This window comes from Zootoca vivipara, chromosome 5 (genome assembly GCF_965207765.1).
Source record: "Zootoca vivipara chromosome 5, rZooViv2.hap1.1, whole genome shotgun sequence".
Lineage (NCBI taxonomy): Eukaryota > Metazoa > Chordata > Lepidosauria > Squamata > Lacertidae > Zootoca > Zootoca vivipara.
Window position 1 is genome coordinate 82,116,191 of NC_142588.1, and position 27,599 is coordinate 82,143,789.

Sequence of the window (27,599 nt, forward strand, 5' to 3'; positions counted from 1 at the left end):
CAACCCCCACTTCTCCCCTCCCCTTCCCTGACTCCTCTTTCACAGGCATGTGTTCCCCTTTCTCCTTTACACACCTGATGCAAGATTATTTCCTTACAATTCATGTTATGAGGGTTGCTTCAAACCTCATGAAAACCCACAATTTACAAAAGTACTTTCTAAGATCTTTGCTAGGTAACTGTTAGTAAGTAGGTGGTTACTAAAAAATAGTTTGCGACCTGCTTGTTGTCTGACACTCCCAATAATGGCTTTTTGCATGTGCTGTGTGCTCATGTCGTGCTTTCCTTGGGAGGAATCGGAATAATCAAAGAATTTGGAATAAGAAAACTGTAAAGAGCATGACTTGAAAAAAAAATTGCTGCTGGCCAGTCTTATGAGCTACTAAAAATTTGATGTTGACATGAACAACCCTTTTCTAGTCAAGGGAGCTTAATTTGTGTGGCGGTAAGAAGTTTATTTATTTTACAAGCCGTGTACAACAAGAGAAAATAAGTTAAAATACGATTTCTAAAAACAATAAAACCACCCGTAAAAACGCTAAAAACAACTGTTTCTACATTGTTGTTGTTGTTTAGTCATTTACTCTTGTCCGACTCTTCGTGACCCCATGGACCATAGCACGCCAGGCACTCCTGTCTTGCACTGCCTCCCGCAGTTTGGTCAAACTCATGTTCGTAGCTTCGAGAACACTGTCCAACCATCTTGTCCTCTGTCGTCCCCTTCTCCTAGTGCCCTCAATCTTTCCCAACATCAGGGTCTTTTCCAAGGATTCTTCTCTTCTCATGAGGTGGCCAAAGTATTGGAGCCTCAGCTTCACGATCTGACCTTCCAGGGAGCACTCAGGGCTGATTTCCTTAAGAATGGATAGGTTTGATCTTCTTGCAGTCCATGGGACTCTCAAGAGTCTCCTCCAGCACCATAATTCAAAAGCATCAATTCTTCGGCGATCAGCCTTCATTATGGTCCAGCTCTCTACATATGTACAGTTAATATTTCATAAATTACTGAGCCACACCTCAGGGAAAGCCTTCTTAAACAAAAAATGTCTTCAGTAGGCACCATTGTGCTCTAGGTTAACAATAATGTCTGATTGCCCCATCAAGGACTCTGAATGATTGAGTTCTTCATGCTATTACTAATCATATTCATGTGAATGTTGGCCTCTATTGAGATTTGAATCTGTATTTCTCCAGTTTAGCATCGCAAACTCAAAACAGCTTATTGCCCTATATCAATGAGGCAGCTAATTACCGGTAAGCAAAGGGCTAAGGGTGAGACTCCATCCCACTTTTGAAAGGTTTAGTTGGGTGCTGCAGTACTCATGTGCTGCATGAGGTCCTCTACAAATAGGTTTCTTTGTGACCACTGGTTTGGGTTGAGCTCTGATTCACATAGTGAATAGCTCTGATTCACCACAGACAACCAACTGGAAAATTTGTATGAGTTCAAATTTGTTTTAGTTTACAGTATTCTATTGTGGTTTTAACCGTTTGTAACTTTTTAGTGATAATTTTATTCTTTCATTTTATTTTTTTGTAAACCACTTCAAGGTTCTTTCTTACAATCAAGTGGTATATAAATTTTAAGAAAAGAATACAAAAATAAAACTGGGGGAAAATCATGTGAAGTGGGCACACATGAAGTGGGCTTTCTTGCAGAGGACCCAGTTCCACACTTTAGGCTCACACTTCAGTGTCCATCAGTCAGAATGGCCGTTTATCACCCTCAGTACTGAAGGCAACATGTGGGAGAGTGCCGTCACACTCCTGCTTGTGGGCTTTTCATCATAGATACAGGTACCGGTATCTGGTTGGTTGCAGTGGGAGCATAAACCTGGACTTTATAGACATTTGGCCTGATCCAGCAGAGCTTTTCTTATTTTCTTAATTTATCTGTTTGGTGAATGGAGGGATTTGCACTACTTTTTCACAAGGCTGTTGTAGGATGGCCCTGGGTAAAAGTATCAACCTCATCACTGACCATGTTCATGGGTATAGTCGGTAGACTGGATTACGGTACTTAACCTGAACTAAAAATGCCACATCTTGTGTAGGCGCCCCAAGGACACATATTTAGAATTGCATAATATTTTGTTCCATAGTCTTCTGAATCCATGTGTGGTTTGAAGACTGAATTTTTCCAACTCTTTCAGTGCCTGCTTATGTTTGAAGCGGTTATACCAGCTGTTGGATTTGAGTATGGGACTAAGACTATAATCCCGTACCCATTTACCTGTACCTTGTTGAACTCAATGGGACATTGCAGAACTGTTTTCTGGATTATGAAATGTGTGTATGTAGTATTGTGTATTTGTGGTGTTCTATGGCATAAATAGTCTTTCAGCACATATTATGCAACTAAATTCTACTCAGAGTAGGACCATTCAAATTAATGGATCTAAATTAACCATGTCTATTAATTTTAGTGGGTCTGTGAGTATGATTAATGCTGGAAACAACCCTATGAGTATAATATGTTCACATTTATTTATATTTACTGCTTTTTAATCATAGCTTAATACATTTGTGAGGTAGGAAAGATATCAGTGGTGTCTTTCTGTAAAAGTTTTATGTCTTGCATTTCCTCTTCAGTTTCTTTGCTTGATGTTTTAGTTAGGTAAGTGGTCCATTTAAAAAATAGTCTAAATTTAAAAATGAGACATAGTAATAATAATCATATATATTGCAAACATACCCTGGGCTTGACAGTAATTTGTCTTAGAAAGGAATCAGTATATCCAATGGTTATTTGGTGTCATTTCTTTTATAATGTTCTATTAGATGCTATGTTGAATTATTCAGTATCAGCAGACACTGAATAGTTAAAGCCTGATGGATTGTTTTTGGCTGAGATTACATATTCATTTCCCAAAGGATTCCAACAGGTTGCATAGCAAATTCCTTGCACTGCTAATGTAAGTGCAGTTTGCGCATAAGGCTTCACTCCTTATACCCAAGAACATCCTACTATGTGATTGACTTTCCAACAGTATTGCATAACACACCCATTTGTGGAAATAGTGTGATCATTTTTGTGAAATCACTTGTTTGTGTAAGATTCAGTACTTCTGCCCAGAAAGGCATTATTTTTTTACAAATCCAAAAAAATTGTACTGTACAGTACACCTTAATTCTGTTACAACTCCAGCAATGCATGTTTCAGCCAAAAGTGTGGAATATACCGGTATTATTCAAAACATCCACTTCAAGACAACACCCAACAATTCCACTTTCTATAAACCAATATTTTCTTCAATCCTCAAACTCGGATATCATAATTTCATTTCCTTTTTCACACAAAAAGTCTATAAGGAGTTTCCAATCTTCAAGAAATATTGACAATGACTTTTCTCTGATTAAACATGCCAACTTCGCCATCTCTGTTAAGTCCAATAATGTTAACAATCATTCCTCCATGGTAGATAATGATGAATCATTCCATCTTGTGCATATAAAAGTCTAGCCACATTTTGGGAATATTTTTAAGGTCCACATCCATTCTGCTTCAAGGATTATTAATCCAATATTTGCTAAGTCCCATTCTTTTACTTTTATGTGAAGAACAAACATATTATTTTGCATATATTGAGAGTATTAAATACTCTGGTTTCTCTTCTGATCGTATAAATATTTCACCATTTCCCTCCTATTGAGTTTTTCGAGAAATAGCCATATCTCACTGGTTCTCTCTATTCTACCAGGTGTCCGCCAAGCCCTCTGTATCAATGCCATCCTCTAAGACCAAGGGCTCTAGTTCACCCAATGTATTTTGATGGTGCTTTGGTCTCTCTAAATTGCTAACCTGTGCCCCTGCACTCACAGTTGTTGGTTCTATGTTTCCTGATTTAAATTAACATTAAATTTATCATCTTCATCGGGGTGTGTGTGCAGAGATGGGTTCTGAACTGGACCCTCCTCAGCTCCTGACAACTTCCTTCCAGAGCAGGTAAAGTAAAAACGGTGGAAAAGCAGGTTTAAGTGCCAATGATGTTTCCGTCCTAGTGCAAGTGGAGCCATCCCTTTTATACAGGCCTAGTTTGCCCTAGAATATTCCCCATTGCTTAACAAATCCAAACCTTTCCTCGTGACACCATTATCACATCCATTGCACTGAGACTGCAAAGTTGTGTCTGTGTAGCTCGCCCTTTGTATGGAAGCAGTAGCATTGCATAGAACCTTGTTTTTAAACACACTTGGTCCTTGGAGTTCCTTATATAAAATGCTGGAGGTCTGACCAGGATCAAAATGGTCTCAATCAGCCACTTCTTATGACATTTACTCAGCATTGAGATGTTAATATAAACAAAAGCACAAGGACCACCATGTGCTGTGTGCAATGTAAGAGTTCATTCTCGTCTAGTAAATAGACCATTTTCTCTAAAAAGGGAGGATATCTAGTAAATAGACCAGATAGCCTCATTTTTAGAGAAAATGGTCTACAAGGTCCAAAATCTTGCCTGGTCAGGTCAACTGTCTTTCCCTATCCAACAAGTTAATTCAGACCCTATTCATAGTGTCAGTGTACAATGAGATAACCTTTGATTTATTTAAACATTCAAGAGATGAATCAGAAGTTTAAGTAAACTGGAGGAAACTTGATAACTCCAAACTCGGTCATAACAAATCTCCTTAAGCCAAGAAAGCAACAGATTGAATGTCTCTAGCCTCTTCCTACTCCATTACAATCTGCTTGCAAAACAAATAAAATAAAACAATGCAAAACAAAATAAGCATTTGGTCAGGATCCAAAGAAGTGATACATGTATGCCAAGGAGACAACATAGTCAGAGCCTCATTTGCTGCTTTTGCAGCAGCTGATCATATTGGTGAAGAAAAGACAAACCACAATCATTTGCTTTTTGACTATGGAAACTTATGGTGATAACCATGAATGATGATGCTATTCCATAATGGCTCTTACGCATGATAGTCTTTGGATCGTGCTATGTGTCTGTCAGGGTCTTTGTCTGTCGTGGATCACTTTCTTATTTCTCCTTAAGACAGGGAGACCCCGAGTTCAGCAGTAGGGCAAAGAGAATAATAAATACTAGAGCATCAAAAATACTAAATGCAATTATAATAAACGCAAATAAAAAAGAAAGCTCTATACGTTAAATCAGCACTTTAAATGGAGCCAGGAAACTAACTGGTAGCTAATGCAGTTGTTCCAGAATTGGTATTACCGGTATATGTCCAGACTGTTCTGTCCCTGTCACCAATCTAGCTGCCAAATTCTGTGCCATCTCATCTGCTGTTGCTGCACTGTCTTTGAAGGCAGCCCAACATACAGTGGTACCTCTCTAATTTAATGCGTTCCGAACGCACATTCGTAAGTCGAAAAAATTTGTCAGTCGAATCCTATAGGAATGCATTGGGAGAAAAAATTCGTAAGTCGAAGCAACCCTATCTAAAAATTCGTAAATAGAAAAAATCCTATCTAAACTGCATCCAAGATGGCAGACAGAGCTCCATTCGTAAGTAGAAACATTCGTAAGTAGAGTTATTCGTAAGTAGAGGTACCACTGTAGAATGCATTGCAGTAATCCAACCTAGAGGTTACCAGAGCATAGCCAAAAAGATGTTAAGACTATCCCAGTCCAGATAGGGGCACAGCTGCGTCATCGCTGAAAAGCTGGTGGAAGGCATTCTGTGCCACTGAGGCCACTTGAACCTCAAGCAACCGTAACAGGTCTAGAAGTACCCGCAAGCTATGTACCTACTCCTTTGGAGGGAATGTTACCCCACCCAGAGCCAGCAGTATCCAACCCCTCTGGTTTAGAGAACCACTTACTAACAGTGCCTCAGTCTTGTCTAGAGTTTAAGTTTTGTTAAATAAAATAAATGAGGAAATTTTTAAAAAGTCAATATTTCATCATTATTCGCCCTATCTAGAGTACAGTATGGGAATAGTCATACTGAACTACTTTGTTGTAAGGGTTATTGTGGCTCTGCTTTGGACAGTAATGCTTCTATTGAATAATGGTAAATTTGTAAGCTGGCTTGAGGCACAAGGTGGTGTGGGTATGAGGAAGGTAAGGTAAAGGGACCCCTGACCATTAGGTCCAGTCGTGACCGACTCTGGGGTTGCGCGCTCATCTCGCATTATTGGCCGAGGGAGCCGGCGTATAGCTTCCAGGTCATGTGGCCAGCATGACAAAGCCGCTTCTGGCAAACCAGAGCAGCACATGGAAACTTGAGCACATGAGGAAGGAAGCTTTGGTTAATCGCTTGAAGCTGAAAAGGTACTTTCCCTCTAGGTCAGACTGCCTAGTAGTCCTGCTTTGTTTGCTCCCCACTCCCCAGCTGTTCACAGCCCTCTATTTTTATGCATATTAAATAACTTTTCGTGCTGTGAAACTTTTCAAATCAAGAGAATTGGACACTTGCTTTTTTAAAAAAGTGTAAAACTGTAATATTGAGGGAAACAGAATTCTGCAGCTGTACAGGACTCAAGAATACTCAGTTTTGCTGCCTTCAAGAGTACAAACACCTGATGTTTCCATTTTAAGCCTTCCTACACAATGGCATTCCTCTAATAGGAATAATCTATGCAAATAAAACGGCTCTTGTGCTTTGACCTCGTGAACAGATTATGAATGCTGCCCAGGCCTTTTAGGCTGAGTCATAACATTTTAAAAGATAGGAGCGAGGAGCAGGCAGGATTGGGGGGGGGGAGGTTTATAATAGAAATGCTGACACAAGAGTGGCTGAAAACAACTGTTTGAGCCAGAGGTGGTGGGGTCCAGGTCTTTCTTTGGATAAAGGCTGCATTATTCAAGAGTTAATGCCACTGGCCTCATTCTTGCTGACTACAGGTTCTGACTGATAAGGTTGCACCCACCCAGATCAGTGACTTGATTGAACAGTGGCTACATCATGTTCTGCTGGCCTGCAGGATATGCATCACAATGTACCGTATTTTGGTTGACCAAGGGTCTGATTCAGTATAAAACTGAGAGGTACACATAAATTCATAGGCTAGATCAGGCATCCCCAAACTGCGGCCCTCCAGATGTTTTGGCCTACAACTCCCATGATCCCTAGCTAAGAGGACCAGTAGTCAGGGATGATGGGAATTGTAGTCCAAAACACCTGGAGGGCCGAAGTTTGGGGATGCCTGGGCTAGATGGATATAAACAAATATATATGAACTTCTCTTGCTTCCAACCCCCTCCATGGTTCTATTGCCTTGTGATCTCATGATGCTGGTCCATACCAGGTCAGTGAATGGACTCTGGTCTTGGTTTTCTGCATGGAATTGGATTATGGCAATCTTAGAGTGTTGGAACTTTCTATAGTTCAGTTGTCATGGTCAGATTACTACCTGGTAAAGTTTAGACTTGCTTGAACTCAGAGTCTCTGCAGGGGTAGGGGACCAAATAAGTGTTGCACCCCAGGAGGCTGATGGATCTGGATGGTTTCCTGATGACTCATACAAAGCTGCCTGGGTTTTGAGATCTTCGGGGGGGGGGGGGCTTCTCTTGTTCCCACTACTCTCACAAGGATGCTTTGTGGGATCATGGGAGAGGGACTTCTTGGTAGCTGCTCCCAGTCTTTGAAATTCCCTCCCCAGATAAGCTAGACTGGCTCCCTCCTTGTCCTTCTGCTGGCAGGTGAATACTGTTTTGTTCCAACAGGCTTTTGTGAACTGCCTTTAATAATAACTTGGTTAATAATTTTGGTGTCTAGCTCTGAGCCTTACGGTCAAGATTGCATGTATAGAGCTACCTCTCACTTGGGGCTATGGTTTCTTTGTTGTGAAACAAAACCAGGCATCCCCAAACTGCGGCCCTCCAGATGTTTTGGCCTACAACTCCCATGAACCCTAGCTAACAGGACCAGTGGTCAGGGATGATGGGGATTGTAGTCCAAAACATCTGGAGGGCCGAAGTTTGGGGATGCCTGAACAAAACCATCATTTCTGACAGTGCACGACAAGAAACAGGGCAATGGTGTTTTCAGTACATACTGGGAAATGGGGCTGATTTTTTGGTCCATCTCAGCCTAGCTTTGTTTGTTTTGATTGGCAATGTCTCTTAAAGGTCTGAGGCAGAGGTGTTTCTAGCGGTGCTATTTGACTTTAAAATGGAGATGCCAAGGATTTAATAGGAGACTGCATACATGCAAAAGCTTCACCACTATGCTTTCCTAAATGTAATGAAAGCAAAACACAAGACATCTTGGTTTTCTGTGTTCATTCTCCTGACAATTGAGGAAGGCGGAGAAAATGGAAGAATGGCAACATATGAATATGGCATGATTTAAAGCCTGCTGGATAAGAAAAAGAAACTTTTTATATGAATTCCTCTGGCAGTGGGTTGATTGTGCAATACCTTTTAATACGGATAGGTATACCCAATTTGGTGGAGTCGTCGCAGTTGTGGGATCCCTTCCCTGGAGGTATTGATCAGCATCCCTCTTTGTTGTTAGGAAGTCTTTAAAAACATATTTTATTCCAACGAGCTTTTAATGTATGGCTTGTACTGCTATTTTAATTATGTATCTAAGAATCTAGAAATAACTAACACACCTTTCTTTTTATCTTTTAGGTATGCATTGGAAATAAAGTTTAATAGTACTCAACTCCATCCAAAATAATGGCTGCCAATTTCTGTGAGAACTGTTCCTTTTCATATTTTCAACATGGCCAAGCCTCCCATCATTCTGAAGCTAGTGGAGCTCTTCTGCTCATCATGCTTGGGAAAGTCATGCTTAATCTATTTTTGTTACAAGTCCGAAAACCAAATCTCCGTGAGAGTTATATGGGCTATTTCTGCAATTCACTAGCCTTTGTTGACTTTGTGCTTCTAGCGACAATGTCCCTCATTGCCTGTTTTCAGGATTTCATGCTTTTAGGCATCCGATTTACTGTGTATCATATCTGCCTTCTGGCTCAGATAGCAGCCCTTGCCTATGGAATCTTATATTACCCAGTTTCTTTTGTAGCTGGTTTGGATTATTACCTTACAATAACCCAAACTTCCAAGCGTCCCAACATGTGTTGGCGATCACTATACGCAGTTGCTGTTGCCTTCACATGGATTTCAGTTCTCTGTTATGTTCTGAATCTTCCAGGCAGCTCTATAGGACTAGAGGTAAGCCATTCCAATTCTGCCTCCCAGTGCCCTTTCTACACCAGCAGCCAGAGCTACTGGCTGACGATAGGCATAGTGTTTATCATATGCCTGGTTCTTGCATTCTGTTGGTCAGAAGTTTTGGATATGGTAAAATCAATTAAACTAATTTCTATTGAGAGAGAGGTTGTTTTGTTCTTCCCTTACATGCCCGAGTGCAGCTTCAGAGACTCTGCGAAGCATTTTTTGACAAGACTTATTATCTGCTTTATTGGCACTTGGGCACCATTTGTGCTCCTTCAGATGCTAATCCTGCTCCTTGGTGCAGAGATTCCTGCTTGCGTAGAGATGAACGTTCCCTGGCTTTATTTTGCCAACAGCTTTATTATTGGAATCGCATTTTGGGTCAGGCGCCACCAGATTGAAATGACAGAAGAGACTTGGGATGTGGATCCATTTGTCAGCTGGAAATTCTGCTTTGCCCCATTCAACTGCCAAGATGAAGAGAAAAGTCAAAAGCCCCCCACCCAAAGTTTCATCTGTTAGCAAGCAGCTGTGAGAGAGGAATATTGAGTTACCATAATAGGTCGGGAAATATTGTATTAATCTGCGACATTTGTAAACGTTTGTAGGTTTTTTGGAGGATGAATCACCAATATGTGTATGTGAGCGGTGCTATAATTGTGTGCTGTTTACCAAGTTGGGTGCTTACAGGTGAAACTCAGAAAATTAGAATATCGTCAAAAAGTGCATCTTAGTAACGCAATTTATATTAGATGCATGACATGCAAAGCAAGATATGTCAAGTCTTTATTTGTTGTAATTGTAATTATTTGTCGTTAGGCGGGTCAATTATAAATGGAATGTAAATAATGTAATGTAATAGCGATGTTTATTTTTGTATTATTGTAACTATTTGTTTTATTAATGTGGAATTTCCAAAAGAAAGCATTTGTAAAAATTAAAATAAAAAATAATAATAAGTTGCATTACTGAAATAAATGCACTTTTCGACGACATTCTAATTTTCCGAGTTTCACCTGTACTTCAATATAATAACAAATTACTGTCAAAGGTGCCCAACAGTGTTGTTTGTAATAATAACCAAATTCTGCCCTCATTTCATTCAAGGCTCTCAGATCCAGTGGAGGCTACCATGGATGGAAGGAGGTAGTTTTTGCAATTTCCACCTTTCTCTTGCAGCCCTCCATGCCACCTTCTCTGCTCCCACCAAATGCTGTCCCAAAGGTTTCCTCAACCCTTGGATCAGATTTGGCGATGGGGCAAGGGTTGCAGAAGGCATGGGGAATAATAGAAAATTGCCTCCTAGTGCCCTTCCATGGAAGCTTCCACTGGATCAAAGAGCTTCTATGAATGGTTGCCATCGGGGAAAACACCAATGGCTAAAATGTTTTGATTTGAAAGACAGATAAATTGATCTTTTAAATTAATCCTTGACGATACCTGATGTGTGCGTATTTTTATAGGTTTTATTACGAATATTGTGTATGTGTGTTTTAAATTCTATTTCCCCTCTGATTATTTGCAGGGGGTTATGGGTTGTTCTTGTTTTTATTTTGATTAAATATTTTGTGTTTTTATATTGTATAGGGCGGTATATACATTTAATAAATAATAAATAGTTTTATTACACAGCGTTTGAACAACACATTGGAAATAAAGTAATAAGTGGCTGTTACTCTTCCTTCAACGTGAAAAAAGACATCAAACTAGACAAATGGAAGTAGCTTTTATTTCTGCAGCACTGTATTCACACTTTCAATGTAAAGTTTCAACTATAAACCAAGTTGGTGATGCAGTAGGTCAAATATTTAACCCCACAGGAAGCAAATATTACCACATAAGAATGCTCAATTTAAAAAAATGTGTGTGCCAATAACAAAAGGTGCAATTACAAGCAAATTGAAGCAGCAATAGTATAAGGTGCTTTGATTCATCCTTTGTATAATCTGATTATTCATGGACAGATTTAATAACAAGTAAATTTTACATCACTCCTACAGACCATAACAAATATGAGAATCTAAAATTCATCCACATGCTATGTAAATATGAAAGTGCTTTTTATATAAAAAGGATACATACAGATCAATTTTTACCGAAATCACTGTGTGGCTTATTCTTTAAATGTAAAAATGATACAGCTGAATTAGGAGAGGGATAATTTTTTTAAACTTTCACTGGAAACAATGAAAGTGCCAAATTGTTGCTACATATGCTTAAACCACTTGTTTAGGAAAATCGAAGTACCATTCCATGATACAAACACAGACGTACATATAGTACTATTATTTATCGAATTTATATACCACCCTGTACTCAGAGGTCTCAGGGCGGTTCACAGAATAAAATCAAAATATAAAACCACAAAATACATAATCAAAATAAAAGCAACAACCCAATAACCCCGCCCCCCCCAAACCCCACATTTTAAAAGGGCATAGGATGTCAATCAAATCACCCAAAGGCCTGGTTAAAAAGGAACATTTTTATCTGGCGCCTAAAGATGCATAATGAAGGCGCCAGGCGAGCTTCCCTGGAGAGAACATTCCACAGATGGGGAGCCACTGTAGAGAAGGCCCATTCTTGTGTTGCCACCCTCTGGGCCTCTTGAGGCAAACAAAGAAGTGTGATTAATTTTACATGAAATTATATGCAAATATACTCAAAGTCCCATTGTCTCTCAGCCTCACACAAATTTGCTAATTCCTAACATAACCCTTGTCTCTATGTTGGCTTTCATAGATGTAACAAAAGAGAAGAGAGGGAGAAATTACCCTGGATAAATACAAAAACGGGGTTCAGAACATAAAGAATTTAGTTTACAAGCTTATAAATTGTAGTTAAGTACTTTATCTGCTTAAACAGCATTTTCAGATATTAGTGCAATAGAAGAGGCAGTAAAGTTAAGATTATATTTGTCACCACTTCATCCATTTACTGGTTCACGTAACAGAAATATTATTTCATCCATTATGAAAAGGGTAAAGAACACAAAATGGCCATTTTTCAGAGTTAGAAATGTTTAAGGCCATAGGGCCAATGTTATCCTATAGGTTTTTTTGGAGGGCACAGTACTTTTGTCAATCTATATAACTAGACACCCAAAGAGAGGAATTATTAACAGAGGTACTCTAGCATCAGAGGTTTTAAAAGACCATGGATATGAACAAAAACTCCAGAAAAGAATCCAGAAGTATGTGGAAGAAATATTTCCTAATACAAATGAGATTTTATATATATAATAAAGAGTTAATATATGTATTCAGTTTTTCCCCAATGGCACAGATTCCAGATGATCTTGCTTAATTAAGATGCCAGTTTGAACATATTGATTCTGGCATCAGGAAACCATATTTAGCTGGAACAAACATTGCGTCAACATTCTCCTCCTTCCTCCCACTGCATGCCAACTTTAGTACAGTCATACCTCAGTTTTAGTACGCTTTGGTTTGAGTACTTTCAGTTTAAGTACTCCGCGGACCCGTCTGGAACAGATTAATCCACTTTCCATTACTTTCAATGGGAAAGTTCGCTTCAGGTTAAGTATGCTTCAGGTTAAGTACGCTTCCGGAACCAATTGTGTACTTAAACCGAGGTACCACTGTACTTTGATCATAGTATCTTTAATCACAATTTCTCATAAGGTCTGAAATGGGGAAGGATAATTGTAATGTCAGTTTGCTAACAAAGACCTAAAACCACAGGAAAAAGTCGAGAAAGGCTAAGGCTACTTAGGGAACAGCTCGTAGACCACTTACATGGGGTTCTTTTATCTTTTAGTTGTTAGGACACAACAAAGGTTGAAATCTTGTGCTATATGAGGCTTTCATTTACTATAACAGACTAGCTTCAGACATATGCAGGGAACTTTCTCCTACTATTGCAAACAATCTGTTTTTTATGCCTTCATTAGAATCATATTTACTGAAATGTAAACTGTTAATGTTTACTTAGATTTCACTGATAACATTATAAAGAACATATTTTAGAGTAAGCATTTTTTATTTAAAAGATTACATGCAAAGTTTTGGGAAGAACATGTCAAGCTTGCATTTCAGGTGTGAATATTTACTTAACAGATTTGTGTGAAGAGATAATAACACTGGTGATGAAATATGATGTAAGCTGCTTGTTTATACCTAACTTAGTGCTGCAAAGGAGCTGCAGTTTAAAGGACTGTTCCTTCCTGTTAGAGAAAATGAAGGATGTGAAGTAACTTCCATCAACGCTGCACCCCAGAACTTGCTTTGCCATCACTCCATTGCTACTGTCCTTTCTCCATTCTCCTAAAATACTGCCCTGAGTCAAGTCTGACACCTCTTCTCCATATACAATAGCTTTAGCCAAGCTTTGTTAGTCTGTGTTTAAATCCCTCACATGTTCTTACTCACAGGATGTCAGCAGGCACTGATCCTTGGCTATTTTAACTGCCCGACAAGATATCAAGTATCATTTGGTGCATCACTGATGGGGCGATTATGCAGGCGAATCATCAAATGATTCTCAAACACTGAAAGGCACTTGAGCCCTCACTCTGGCTCATGTCCTTAATTTTGTTTTAAATATATAAAAAGGCAGTTTTCTATGCCCTTTTTCTGCAGATGACTCCATCACATATACCTGATGTATATTTACATTGCACACTTGTGAAGTCTACTGTCAAATCTCCATGGTTGTTTACAATCATGGGATTTTAGCCCACATCAATACAAAAAGGTCGAACACTATGACAAGTCATTAAACTGACAGCGATGAGGGGTGGCTGCTAATACTACTACTACATCTGGTGCCATTTGACGTTTCTAATCCTATTACAGCTTGGTATATGGAAAATAGCCATCTAATGTAAGTGTGTTCTGGAGTGTCAGGAGTATAATTTTGTGCAGTCTGTGCCTGAAACCCACATGGAAAATATGCTTGTCTTTGTGCAGATGCTTGCTAATCTATGAGGAAGACCTGAGGTGTGGCCAACTCTGGTGGCACAGTCTATAAATGATAAATTGCCCAGAATAGTAGTGTAAGTTTCTGTGTGACTTGGTACATGCTTCCCCCAAACACCCTCAAGCATACTGTTTCCTGTAGTTCCCCTTAGATTCAAAACCTTGCAACTAACAGTGACTGGACATAGCCCAAGTATGACTCAGATTTCTAACTTCTATAAATGTCATCACTTGACTAGAATCAAGTGAATCAAGGATGAGATCCAAAGAGGCATGGAATTTTATTAAAAGAAGAAGAAAAAAACATTGTATTTACCTTAGGACTAAAATTTAAAATACTCCATACTAAGCCTGTAGCTTCAGTAAATAGTCCCCAAACTATCAACCAATACAAATTACCACTTCCCATTTCACATCCTGTTCTTTTGGAAGCGGAGTACAAAATGTAAAGTGAGAATTAGCCCTGAAATGCTGCTGCTGATAATGGTACTGATAATTGTAAGCAAATAATGTGCTTCCCCTTGTTGCTGTACTCACACAAGCACTGAAGATCACTTTTAACAAGCCTTGTGCAATTATTTCTGGGCATCCCCTAAATGCTACAAGCACTACTAAAGGAATCTGAAATCCAAGTGCTATTCCTAACTGTAGGGCAGGATTGAAGCTCAATACCATGTAGTGACTACATGTGTGATCTTGAAGACATTTTAACACTGTATGGAGCAACATTGACATACATGTCCATGTTGCTCCATACAGTGTTAAAATGTCTTCAAGATCACACATCTGCCCCTTACAATTAACCATATTAAAGAATAAACACTAACTATATCCACATCATGCTAAGTAAAACTTAAAGGCAAACTGAAACGAATTCATTCACTCAGGGCCCAGACTAGCCTGTCTATTATATCAAGCTATGAAAACCACTTTAGTTTCTCACTTGATCGTGCTCCTTTTCATGCTGTCAGGAATCAGTGTTTTAGAGTGGCAATTGCTACACCCTGGAACTTCTTGCCCATTGCTGTTAGGCACTGCACTATTTTGGGAGCCTAAAAACTTTTCTATTTAAGCAAGCCTACCTAGACATGCAAAGTTGATGTGCATTTTAATCAGTAATTCTAGCTCGTAATGTATATTTATAACTCCTTAATTATAATTTGATATTTTTTTAAAAAAAGAATTATTTTAAGCCTTACCTTTATTAACTAATTAGTGTATATTTTTGTAACCTGCTTAGGGGCTTCATTTATAATTAAGTGGCATACAAACCTGGTTAAATTAAAGGGGAAAGTCCAGTGCATACACTGGAATGGCTTGTGAAACATTGCCTTCTATAGTGGGGGGGGCGGGGGCGGGCAGGGGCAGGAAGGCTATTGCCATAAAATGACAAGCTGAGTTGTAGGGGATGAACAAGGAGGAGATGATGTGCTTTCTTTATCTGTCCCAAAGTCTAACTTTACTGTCCTGAGGTCAATGCTGAGAGCAAAAGGCCTTTTGGCAATAACCAGTCGGCTTTTGCATAATACAGAAACTTCTCTGTATAGCTTTTTCAAATAGTTCAGTGTGGCAGTGGCTTGTCAATTGTATTAGGCTGCTTCTGCCAGGGGTGGTGGTGCTATGACAGCAGCTTGCCACAGCATCAGTCTTCTTTGCCCCTGTGTTTGGTCTGCCACCATTGCCGCAGCCTGAATGGGAGGGGAGAGAAAGGAACCCATCAAACTGATAGGCTGATATATTAGGATAAGGTAAGCGCTTGGTTCTTTGAGCAACACATCTTGCAGGACAAACTGGTTTGTTGGAGACAACTCGAACAAATGTTTCTATTCAGGGCAGAATTATCTGTGCTTCTGTTCTTACTTTTTATCCTCAGGCCCACAATACTTTAATATACTATATTATTCTATAATTATTGTCAGGATTCTCTGTGAACCTATACATAGTGCAGCTATTGAAAGTAACTGAGCATTTGGTATAATTTATATAATGTTTATGTAATAATCACTCAGCCATGGATATGAATTTGTGCTCTATTTATAATTATGTAACATTGTTCCAGTTCCCAGATGCTTAAAATAAGAGACTTTTTAAAAATAATGATAATAACAATAGCAATTTACAAAACAAAATAAGCTTTGTGTAGCACTCAGTTAAATTGAAATATTTTGATTCATATGATTTACAGCCCAGTGTTCTTGAAGCTACGAACATGAGTTTGACCAAACTGCAGGAGGCAGTGCAAGACAGGAGTGCCTGGCGTGCTCTGGTCCATGGGGTCACGAAGAGTCGGACACGACTAAACGACTAAACAACAACAACACATTTACTGAGAACTGTAACACAGAATTAAAATGGGACTTACTCCCACATAAATATGCTTCATACTTCAGCCTTAATCTCTGTGAAGTAAATGAGACTAAAATGGCTCAAATGTTCCCCACTTAAATTCCATATGAGTAAGACTGAACAACTAATTTCTGTCCATCCTCCAAAATGTGGAAGAAAGCTCTTAATTCTGAAATCCTCCTGTTGTGCTTTCTCAAAAAAAACCACCTTTACCAGTTTTCTGAACTTACAGTTGCCAATTCTATTTAGGCAACAAACCAGTTCAGTTAGCTGTTCACTATTTACTATTTCCGTAAAGAACCAGACCATATGATTTGGAGGCAGCTTTAACTACTTTGCATCCTATAAAATGTTTGCATGTTTCATATGCAACAGAATCTATGCGCAGTAAATATGAGGAGCTGGAGAATGCTTAATACTTTGTAATTCTCAAACCTTTACCATACACACCTGCAAATGTTTGGTAGCTCTCCTTTAACACTATAAAGAATTTACTTACTTTGAGCTTCTGATAATAATTAACGGATTAATTGTTGAAGGTTAACTATAATACCTTTCTGAACGCATTCCTAACTTTGAGATTAAAAAAACCAGTAGGGCTAAAACCAGTAGTCTTAAGTATTTTTGCTAATTAAACCACCCTTAAATTAACAGATACAGTGTTAATGCCCAATAAAACAAACAACATTTTACCGGGCCACAAGCCCTTGTGGAAGATTCACATTCAGTTAAATCAGGGGTCAGCAACCTTTTTCAGCTGTGGGCTGGTCCACCGTCCCTCAGACCATGTGGCGGGCCAGACTATATATTTGGGGGAGGGGGGAATGAATGAATTCCTATACTCCACAAATAACCCAGAGATGCATTTTAAATAAAAGCACGCATTCTACTGATGTAAAAACACCAGGCAGGCCCCACAAATAACCCAGAGATACATTTTAAATAAAAGGACACATTCTACTTATGTAAAAACATGCTGATTCCCGGACTGTCCGTGGGCCGGATTTAGAAGGCGATTGGGCCACATCTGGCCCACGGGCCTTAGGTTGCCTACCCCTGAGTTAAATGATGATCACGATCTATAAGACATTTCTTTTGAACAAGCTCTATTAAAATGAACAGAGATCCCTTAGTCTTATGACACACTCATTCATGTTAGTGGGTCTGGCTTAGGAGCAGTATTCAGTGAACTGGGCCCCATTTCATTGAAGCATGCTAACTGAACGGTGGGGTAGAAGATCTTACAAAGAATGATTCAAACTCCTACTCAGATATAGAGAACAAACTTCTGAACACTTACTCTTAATACTTTGGTGCCATTGGTTAAGGGTCCTTGCTGTAACATGAATAACTGCTGCAGAGAATACTGGGCTGCGAGGAAATATTACAAAGAAAAACCATCGTGATTTCAAAAAGTGCTTATTCCCTATGGAGAGGGAAGAACAACATCCCCAGCAGTGTCCACCAAAACACCTGCTAGGGGAACAAACAATGGAGAGGCAAGAGAACTATAGAAAGAAAGCGAAGTCTAGAAATGTCTGCTGATTCAATTTGCCATTGAGAATTATTCAAGAATTTGGAGTTGTACACCAGCATATGGGTGACACATTTCAATTGAACAGGTGTACATTATCTCCTTTGGTCTAAACCAGCAGGAAGAAGAAAACAACAACAGAACAACAACAACATAATGCCCTCTTCAGTGCATAGCAGCATACAAAGAATGATCGTCATCATGTATGTGCTTTTTACTATCGTTTAGGAAGGGTGCCACACCGCCATTCCAGCTCTCAGCAGTTTTGCCATTATGTGCATCACAACTAACTGTACAACTTCATTTAGCAGGAATACCCCCTCCCCCCCCCCAAAAAAAAAACATTCATAGGTTTGTACACAGGAGAGGGATGCTTATGCTGACATGGAATTCAAGTGACCAAGGTTCTGACAGTGGAAGGTATACTGCATTTACAAAATATCTTGCATGTTCACAGAAAAGCTTCAGCACTTAAAAGAGAATACTACAGTGGTGGGGCAGCTGTAGGGTTATGAGAGAAGAGGAAGTCAGTTGCAAGTTCCCTTCAAACTATACGCTCAGGATTAATTGAAACTCAAAAGAGCACAATTAAATGCATAGCATTTTACCATAATCAGTGCTTCCACAGACTCTGCGGACTCTTCTGTTAATCCATATTCTTAAAAAGCTTTCTACAAAGGAAAAAGTGTATAGAAACACAATTTGAAACTGTAATCGAGGTTATATCAAGGTTACATTTTCTAAAAAAAGCTTAAATCTTGAATGTTAAATAATCACCTTTTTGGAATAAGCATCACTCGCAACATATTACAGAAGCCTCATAGAGCTTTCCACTGACTCTCCTTGCCCTGCATTTGACTACAACAACTTGCCAACACAGCTTATGCTTCCTGATAAGCTGGATAACTATTGGAAGGTTTGGAAGATTACATTAGATATGCTCCTCCAACAGTCTTGATGTGGAAAAGGATGCTTAGCAAAACACAGCAGTAATAATCACATCAAACGTTAAGATGCTGTTTTATTACAAGTCTGTCATATGGTGGAAGCTGTGATTTAAAGCCTTATTTCCCACTAGGATTCCTTCAAGGAGTTGATTCGTGCACAAATTTTCAGTGCAGGTCCTAGCTTAATATTCATTGCACTCATGAGATGATCCTCTTTTAATAAGAGGAGAGCCTGCCCATCAATCTCCTGGGCTCGAAATTCATCGGCAATATCTTGGCAACCTGCAAGGAAATGACAAATATCAATTAAAAAAATAGGCAGTGCGATCTTGAAATAAGATTTCCTCCCCCTAACCTTGGCTTAATGACTTCCACTTTTATCTAAATCCTGCCTACAATTCCATCCTTGTTTGCATTATTGTTGGTAGAAAAGAGAGCACATTCTCAAGGGTTCCAGCTCCTCATTGACCTGGGCCTTCTCTTTCTGTTGTTGTAGAACTACTGAAATATTGCAGCAGACACTTCCTTCACATCTCTGCATGCTCTGAAATAGACCATTTATGTCTTCTGGGGTGGGAAATGCTAATATTCTACTTCAGATGAGACACAGATCCAACAGAATGGGAATCACATAACACTGTAATGTCTGAAGTGTTCACAGATTACAGCTTGATCTTTGAGAATAGGAATCAATACACAGACCACAACACAAGGATTGGGGGGGGGGGCTCTTCCTCCTGCTTGGTGGTATGAATTAGCCCTGTTGACCGGAGACTTCTTGGCAATGGAGCGTGGATGAAATCTCAGGATCCTAGCTGCTACCTAAGCAAACACATTCAGCCAATGCAGTGTTATTTCAACAAGAGATATCTGGGATGTTTAAAAGGAAATCGGGGTTCAGTTGAATAGGGAGGTGTTACCACACTATTGTAGCATAAACCTCTCACTACACAACAGCCTCAATGATGTACCGAGGGATACTAAACAATGCCATAGTGATTATGAAACAGTACTGGTGGACATACTAAGGTGTGTGGAAGCAAAAGAAAAAGATTTAAGAACTGAAAATAAACTAGCTATTTTGAAAACTGTCATGACAGTTTCCATCTGAGTGGTTTTAAGTGACTGCGAGAGAAAAGGCCTACTTAGTGGTGGCACTCTGACTGTGATGGGCTCACCTGGGACCTACCCTGATGTTATTTTGGAACTAGACAAATGTCTTTTTATTTTTCCAGGCTTTAAAACCTGAACAGTTTCCCCCCCTGCAAATCACTTTAATGTTTTAATGTTTGCATTTAATTTGTTTTGACTGAGATTTTATTTTATTTTTGGTAAGCCTGAGAATTTGCTGGAAGTCACTGTATAAATCCCGAAACCCCCCTCTGCTGCCAAGGATTCTGAAAGTAAACTCTAGAAGCACAAGAGTAAGTAGATGTGATATTAAAGCTGTTTCTTTGCAACCCAAACCAGCTCTCCCACGCCTCCTCTGCCTCTCCCCTCAAGGTAGTAATATTGTCATCGGACATTCTTAGCACACAAATGTGTTCCATCTCCATACCAGGTAAAGAATGTATGAAGGCCCAAACATCTTCCACGGTCCATCCGGATGGATCAGATTGTATCGTGGGTAACAAATCCATGTTGTCTGTTGTTTTCCTAATTCTCAGTTCCCTAAGTTCACGCTCTCTTTCCCTTTCACTTTGCCTTCGCAAGCGAGTGGTCATGGCAACCGGTACATTGTCTTCCTGAGAAGCCAAGTCTTCTTCTGCAGATGGATAAGTAATTGGAAGCTGGAAAATGCAGTACAGATAAACCACAGTATAACCATTTTCTTTGATTAACTCTTACAAAAGGACACCATGGAGTTTATTAGCATTCCACAGACCTGTCTAAGGAAGTGTTCCCTGGGAGCTCCATCAGAGCTGCTTGGCCGTCGCCCGCGTCGCCCAAGGCTCCGGCTCCAACGACTGCTTTTGTCTGAGCCATATAACCCAAATTTCTTACTGCAGCTGACGTTGTACCTAAAAAATTAAAATTAAAATTAAACACTCTGAAAAATTGCTTCTGGGAGTAGAATGTCAATGCTCAGTGAGAACTAACTTTTTTTTTAAAAAAAAGCAATAGAGCCTTTGGTTCCATAATGCAAGAAGGAAATATCATAAACAAATAATTGTTTTCTTATCCAAACTGGTCAAAGTCCATCAATTCATAGTTTAAAATAAATGTTACTTCCCTAAATGTTCTGAGTTAGCTGTATCTATATAGAATTTGAAGAGATGCCAGTGAGTTCAAGATATTTTAGTTTACTACCTCTGGTTTATATGGTTTCACCTGCAATTCTTTGGCCCCTAGGAGGGTGAACGAAGGGTAATAGGAAGGATCAGATCTTCTCTGAGGGTGGGGAGAGTTCTGACTTCAGCCCATGTCAGATTCCCCTCCTCCTCCTGTCATTACCTCTACATTCTATACCCTACCAATGTTGGAGCTCTGATACAGGTGCAGCAGAAAAGGGAACATGCCAGAGGAGGATTGAAACATGACGGGGGCAAAACCAGGGGATGGCTTGGATCAAGTGTCCAAAACTTCCCCAGTCATTCCACATATTCATGAACCACACCAAAAATAATTTCTGCCCAGGGGCTAGTATAGTTCAGTATTGTTTCTTTCTCTCCATTCCAAAGGTCCAACTATGTGCTGCATGAAGAAATACTTTATTTTATCTGTCTTGAATTTTTCAACATTCAGCTTCACTGGAGGCTCATGAGCTCTGCTATTATGAGACGGGGAAAAACTTTTCTCTATCCACTTTTTCCATGAGTTGCTGGTGGTTGTGTTGTTAATTTCTTTACATTGCTTTTAGAGCACAATTAAGTAGCATGTTTGGGGTTAATTAGTTTTTTAAAAACAACAACAACTATGATAAATGTTTTAATCAATCATATTGATAAATTGGGGCCTTATTTCCATATGTGGTAGAGCTGCAATAAGAATGAATTCCTTTGGTAATTAATTATGATTGATGTATCTGTAATTACAGGTCAAATGGTACCCTGTGACCCCCAAACTTAAGCTTGTTTATCGATTATTTGAAAGACTTAATATTTAAAGAAGTGTTAATCCTTTTTATGACTGAAGCCAGACAAGTTATAGCAAGGCACTGGAAAACATCTGCTAATTTGACCCTGGAGACTTGGTTGGAAAGGGTATGGAACGTTGCTCTTATGGAAAAAGTTATCAGAGCAACTTACATGGAGCTTAAGTTCCAGGGATAGAGCGTAAAGCCAAAATCGCATATAGCAAAAACAACCCTTTAAAAACTAAAAAGCACAGTGCAGCACTCTCCAACCATCTCCACACGCTCTTTGAAGGTCGTATGCACTCTTTCCAAGGCTGCTGGAGACTTTCCTTGCACCTCTGAATGCTCTCCCAGGGTGAGTGCAATGGCAGGTGGGATTGCAAACGTTCCCCAGCCCCCTCTCCTGTCCCCTTCCGATGTTTTTCCACTCTCTCCTGACACCTCCCCCCTTTTTCAGGTCAAGAGCGCAGAACTGTGATTGTGCAAGTTAAATGTGTGTAAATTGCAAGTTGACTGTATTTTTGAAAATGCAAAAATAAAGCTTATTTAAAAAACATACTGATAAACACTACTGTGCTAGCAAAACCGGAATAGAGAGTCATCAGGCTGGGTGAATCCTATGCTGGGGTCTCACTGAACTATTTGGTTTTGATCCCAAATCCAGCACTATGTTTAAAAAGCGGGCCTATACACAATTTTTGGAATATTTGAAATGATAACTAATGAAGAATACCTCTTGGCACAGGACATGGTGCAGAATCGCTTTGACCGCAGAAACTTATTTGCATATCCCATTTTACCACAAAACTCGCACTTGAGGAGATCTGTTTCCATCTCATCCAGCCCCTCTAAAGGGAAACAGCAACAGAAATTCAGTCAGTCTGAGCCACTCAGTTATAAAAACATTTTCAAAAGTCCGACAGAAGCTGTGATGAACTGAGAAACAGTATTTGATGGCTTGTATCCAGGTGGCACTGTGGTTAAACCACTGAGCCTAGGGCTTGCTGATCAGAAGGTCGGCGGTTCGAATCCCTGTGACGGGGTGAGCTCCCGTTGCTCGGTTCCAGCTCCTGCCAACCTAGCAGTTCGAAAGCACGTCAAAATGCAAGTAGATAAATAGGAACCGCTACAGCGGGAAGGTAAATGGCGTTTCCATGTGCTGCTCTGGTTTGCCAGAAGCGGCTTCGTCATGCTGGCCACATGACCTGGAAGCTATACGCCGGCTCCCTCGACCAATAATGCGAGATGAGCGCGCAACCCCAGAGTCGGTCACGACTGGACCTAATGGTCAGGGGTCCCTTTACCCTTATAAATTATGTAGATTAAACAAGTTTGTCTGTAAACATACTTATATTGCGTAATTTAACGAACATTTACAAGTGCCTGAAGCTGAGTCAGATCCATTCAGCCCAACTGCTCTGACTAGCAAAGGATTGGATAGGCTGCAGACAGAACCTAGGATCTTCATGCAAAACATGCATTCTACCAGTGTGTTACCACCCAGAGCTCCAATGCAGCACAATGACCCTATGCAGGCAATGGGAAATTGAAAGCTAAGAACACAAATTTTGTCTTGCTAGATCAGGGACGGGGAAGCACTGGCCCATGAGCCAATCCTGACCCACCGCGTCGGCGCATGAGGTCACCCTCCTGTCAAAAACGCCCCAGAACTGGACAAGCCAGTTCTTTATCTGGTCCTTGGGATGAAAACGTTTTCCTCACTCCTGGCGCAGAACAAGTTGCCAACTGCTGCCTTTAAGCAAATTCATTGTTTTCGTAAATATTGGCTGAACCATTTCTATGTATCCCTCTGATGCCTTCAGTTTTATATGTTTATCTTTGTATTGAGAAATGTTTTTTTTTTGTTGTTGTTTCTGACTATCGGTCGAATAAAGTATATTGATTGATTGAATATTGGCTGAACCTGTTAACTGTAGCATTCGATCACCAGGCTAGCACCACTTGTTAGTAAAGTCCAAACCAAAGAGAAAACAAGGATGCAAATACTTGAGACAACACAAAAGAAGAGAAACACTATTTCTTGGAGGTTCGTTGAAGAAAAGTGACTATTAAAACAGAAGCAAATAAATAAATAAATAAATAAATAAAGCCTATCAGAAAATATAATACATTCGTGTGGATTACAACAAGCACAGGAAGGCTCATTGTTTGCAGTTCCTCCAATGTCTTAGTTAAGACTGAAACATAAGACTGAGAAATAACTGTAAGAGTGGAGTGCATAACAGCATACGTATAAATTTTGGCACAAAACATAAGGAAATGCTTAACACAATGCTACCTTTTTATTTAAAAAAACATATAATTTGAGAACTACTTGTCCTTTATGAGAAAGGCCACATGGAATTTTAGTCAAATAAAGTACAACAGGTGACCAACAGCTTATCTTGGAAATATAAGAGATTATTGCATCTTATTTTACTTTTGCTAAACGCTACCTGCAGAACAGCTTCTGTAGTATAAAAGCTGTTAACTCTTTGAAATATTCAATAGCTGAACAAAAGGAACTGCTCAATGGCTTATCTGATGGTGTTTGCAAAATACGGAGGAATTTAACGACGGCACAAAATGCTGCTTTTCAGTGGTATGAAGGCCGAACACCTGTAAATTCAGTTCCCTGTACAGACAGCAGTGGCTCTATGAAGATATTGCAGCATAAATCAGGTTATGTCATATTTTTGGCCTATGCTTGCCCTTTTGTTGTAGTGCTTTCCAACCCTATTTCTGCACCAAAGATATTCACCTTGGCTCAGTATATAAATTTGGAATCTCTCTTGTTTACGCTTGTTATTTCACCTGGGATTCTAGCCATGAAAATTCCCTGTTGTCAGCTTGATGAAAAGGGGGAGGGCTTGTCTATAAAACAATGTAGTTCTTATTACGCTGTACTAGGCTGACTGGAATCTGGCTCTGTACCACAAAAATTGCAATTATTTTACCTAATGGAGCCTACTGGAATGCACAGTTGCCTGATCAAGCAAGGAAGTCCATACATGCTGCTGATGCGTATGTGTTACCATATGAAGGGGATAAGGATATACATCTGCAGTCAGGGCTGTGACCTCCATGCAACAAAAAGAATGACAACAGCTAGATCAGGTGCTAAAACATTTATTTACAATTTTGGCATCCACACAAAGTATGGCATTGGGTGACAACTTCTGGGAAACTCTCTTTACTAACAAACGACATTTTTGATCCCAAAATTAAGAAATAAATATTTTAAACACCAAACAGAACAACTTTGATATTTTATTAAATATTCAAAACACCGGTATATTTAGTACCGTATATTTAAACATCAAACAGTGAGGCAAGCTGTGTAATAGAGGCTGCTCCTGTCAGCTCTCCTGCCTGTGTGTTGCACATTTGTCTCAGTATTTACAGTATGTACCATATTTACTCCACAAGCGCCAGCAGATGCGAACGCTGATTGAGGAGCTGCAATTTCCAGTGCTGCCTGAGTGAGTGCGCTTGGGGAATGGGGGGGGTCTGGGTAGCCAGGGGGCGGCTGAGGGAACTGGGTGGAAGGGACAATGTCCGGAGTGGGGGTTGCTGGGGAGGGGGGGGGAGAGTACCAGACCAGGGTTTGTTGGGAGGCCAATAGTGGGGGGGGGCCCTGGGGGGTAAGAATATGGGTGGCAGCATGTATTTATTTTGACCTTTAAAGCCCTATGCAGCTTAGGACCCTCATACCTACGGGACCACCTCTCCTGGTATGCCCTGCAGAGGACCTTAAGGTCCACAAATAACAACATTTTGGAGATCCCAAGCCATAAGGTGGTTAGATTGGTGTTAACTAGGGCCAGGGCCTTTTCAGTACTGGCCCAGACTTGGTGGAACGCTCTCTCACAGAAGACCAGGGCCCTGTGGGATTTGACATCTTTCCACAGGGCCTGCAAGACGGAGCTGTTCCGCCTGGCCTTTGGGCTGGACTCAGTCTGACCCCTACATTTTACTCCCTCATGGTTTTGATTTGGGCTACTTTAAAATGAGGGTGCATTTACATTTTTAAAATTTAAACTGTATTTTAACCCGTATTTTAATTGTATTTCTTTCTTTTATGTCTTATTGTAATTTTACTGGTGTCAGCCGCCCTGAGCCCGGTTTTGACTGGGGAGGGCGGGTTATAAGTAAAATTTTATTATTATTATTATTAATTGCAACATTCCGTTGTATAAGACAAACCCAATTTTAAACTTTAAAAAATTGGGGGGAAATATCGTCTTATACAGGGAAAAATATGGTAATTAGAAATCTCAGGAAACCGTCTCTGGCGGAAAAATAGAATAGGCTCAGGTTTCAGAAAAGACAGTTTCTCAGCATATGTCAAATAAGATGCACAAACCTTCCGTAATTATATCCTCCAACTCTGTGTCTGAGGAGTTGTCTACATGCTTTGCATTGTTCTGCAGCTCTGGCTCCACACACATAACGTTCATCGCCTGGCCCTCCACCAGCAGCCTCTTTTTTGCAGGCTGCTCAATTAGAAGAGATGAACAACTTACCTGTTACAAGAGAAAAGAAGAAAATCATGATACAAGAAAACAGTACACATAACCTTGCAAGGTCAGGGCAATGTTCATTAGACTTATTGCTACATAGAGAGACAAAGACTAGGTGCGTGCCTTTTGCTGTCTACGGTCCAACTCCAAACCATCATAACAATCAAAACAGATGAAATGGGAATGGAAGAATGAGAAGAGAAGCAAATAAATCTATTTTTCATTGCTTATTTTAGACTTCTATTTCTGGCTTCGGAAATCTCAAAACACAGGGGAAAGTATCAAAAGAGGACACCACAGAAAATATATGTGCTATTTTCAATTCTTCCAATGCCTGTTATATTAAAAATATCTTCCTACTCCTTTCCTGATAGATAGATTACCTTCCATTGTCTTGCATTGTCTATTTTCTGTCTTTAAATGTGTACAAAGGAAAGAAAATAGACTCGGGAAGATAATCTGCCTGTTATGAAAGTAGAAGAATCCTGCAGGATGTTATATGTGGAGCTGCCTCTGAAGCATGTAACACCAATCCTGGCCCAACTGCACTGGCTGCTATTTAGCTTCTGCGCCCAATTCAAAGTGACGGTTTTGACCTATGATATCTTATGCTGCCCAGGATGCTAATATCTCATATGAACAGACCCTGTGATCTGTGGCTTTCCCAGAGAATGGGCCTTTTCTGCGGTTGCTCCCTGTTTGTGGAACGCTGTCCCCGGGGACATAACTTTAGGCAAAAGCATTCCTCTTCAACCAGGCCTCCAGCTGTTAATCAACCTATGGCCTTTTCAAGCAGGAGGTGGGGGGGCACACAGTATATAAATTTAATAAATAATAATAATATAAAAAGTGGCTTGAAATCTATCTACAAGTATCTATCTATCCTCTTTGCTTATTCTTTCCTCTCTGAAGTTCAACAGATGGACTGAACATAAGTTGTACTTAATAGCTGACAATAACAGTGTGGTATAGGCAAAAAAGCTGCCCATTCAGGCTCAGCCTATCCAGAAGTGAATCCACTTAGAAGATTGTGGCAGGATTCGGATTGGGTAAATCAGTCTATTTCCAGTCCATGACAGTTTTGCATGTCTATAAATCCTGTTTTGGAATGAATTACTGGTTCATAATCTTTGCTT

General features: G+C 39.8%; 2 protein-coding genes across 11 annotated transcripts in view; one reads left to right on the forward strand and one right to left on the reverse strand.

Moving 5' to 3' along the window:
• Window positions 1–10,726, forward strand: part of GPR160 (G protein-coupled receptor 160) — a 41,235-nt gene extending 30,509 nt beyond the window's left edge. For all 3 annotated transcript variants that reach the window (XM_088669853.1, XM_035133887.3, XM_035133886.3), the window contains exon 2: window positions 8,549–10,726. In XM_088669853.1, coding sequence (XP_088525979.1) covers window positions 8,597–9,619 — 1,023 coding nt within the window. In that variant the 5' untranslated portion in view covers window positions 8,549–8,596 and the 3' untranslated portion in view covers window positions 9,620–10,726. The remainder of the gene's footprint in view (window positions 1–8,548) is intronic.
• Window positions 10,727–17,191: 6,465 nt separating this feature from the next.
• PHC3 (polyhomeotic homolog 3) overlaps window positions 17,192–27,599 on the reverse strand; it is a 48,785-nt gene continuing 38,377 nt past the window's right edge. For 6 of the 8 annotated variants that reach the window (XM_088669849.1, XM_088669848.1, XM_088669850.1 and 3 more), the window contains 5 exons: window positions 26,307–26,466; window positions 22,674–22,788; window positions 20,750–20,885; window positions 20,423–20,654; window positions 17,192–19,146 (listed from right to left, as the gene is read on the reverse strand). In XM_088669849.1, coding sequence (XP_088525975.1) covers window positions 18,992–19,146; window positions 20,423–20,654; window positions 20,750–20,885; window positions 22,674–22,788; window positions 26,307–26,466 — 798 coding nt within the window. In that variant the 3' untranslated portion in view covers window positions 17,192–18,991. The remainder of the gene's footprint in view (window positions 19,147–20,422; window positions 20,655–20,749; window positions 20,886–22,673; window positions 22,789–26,306; window positions 26,467–27,599) is intronic. The other 2 variants (XR_015950044.1, XR_015950045.1) reach the window with 1 other exon arrangement.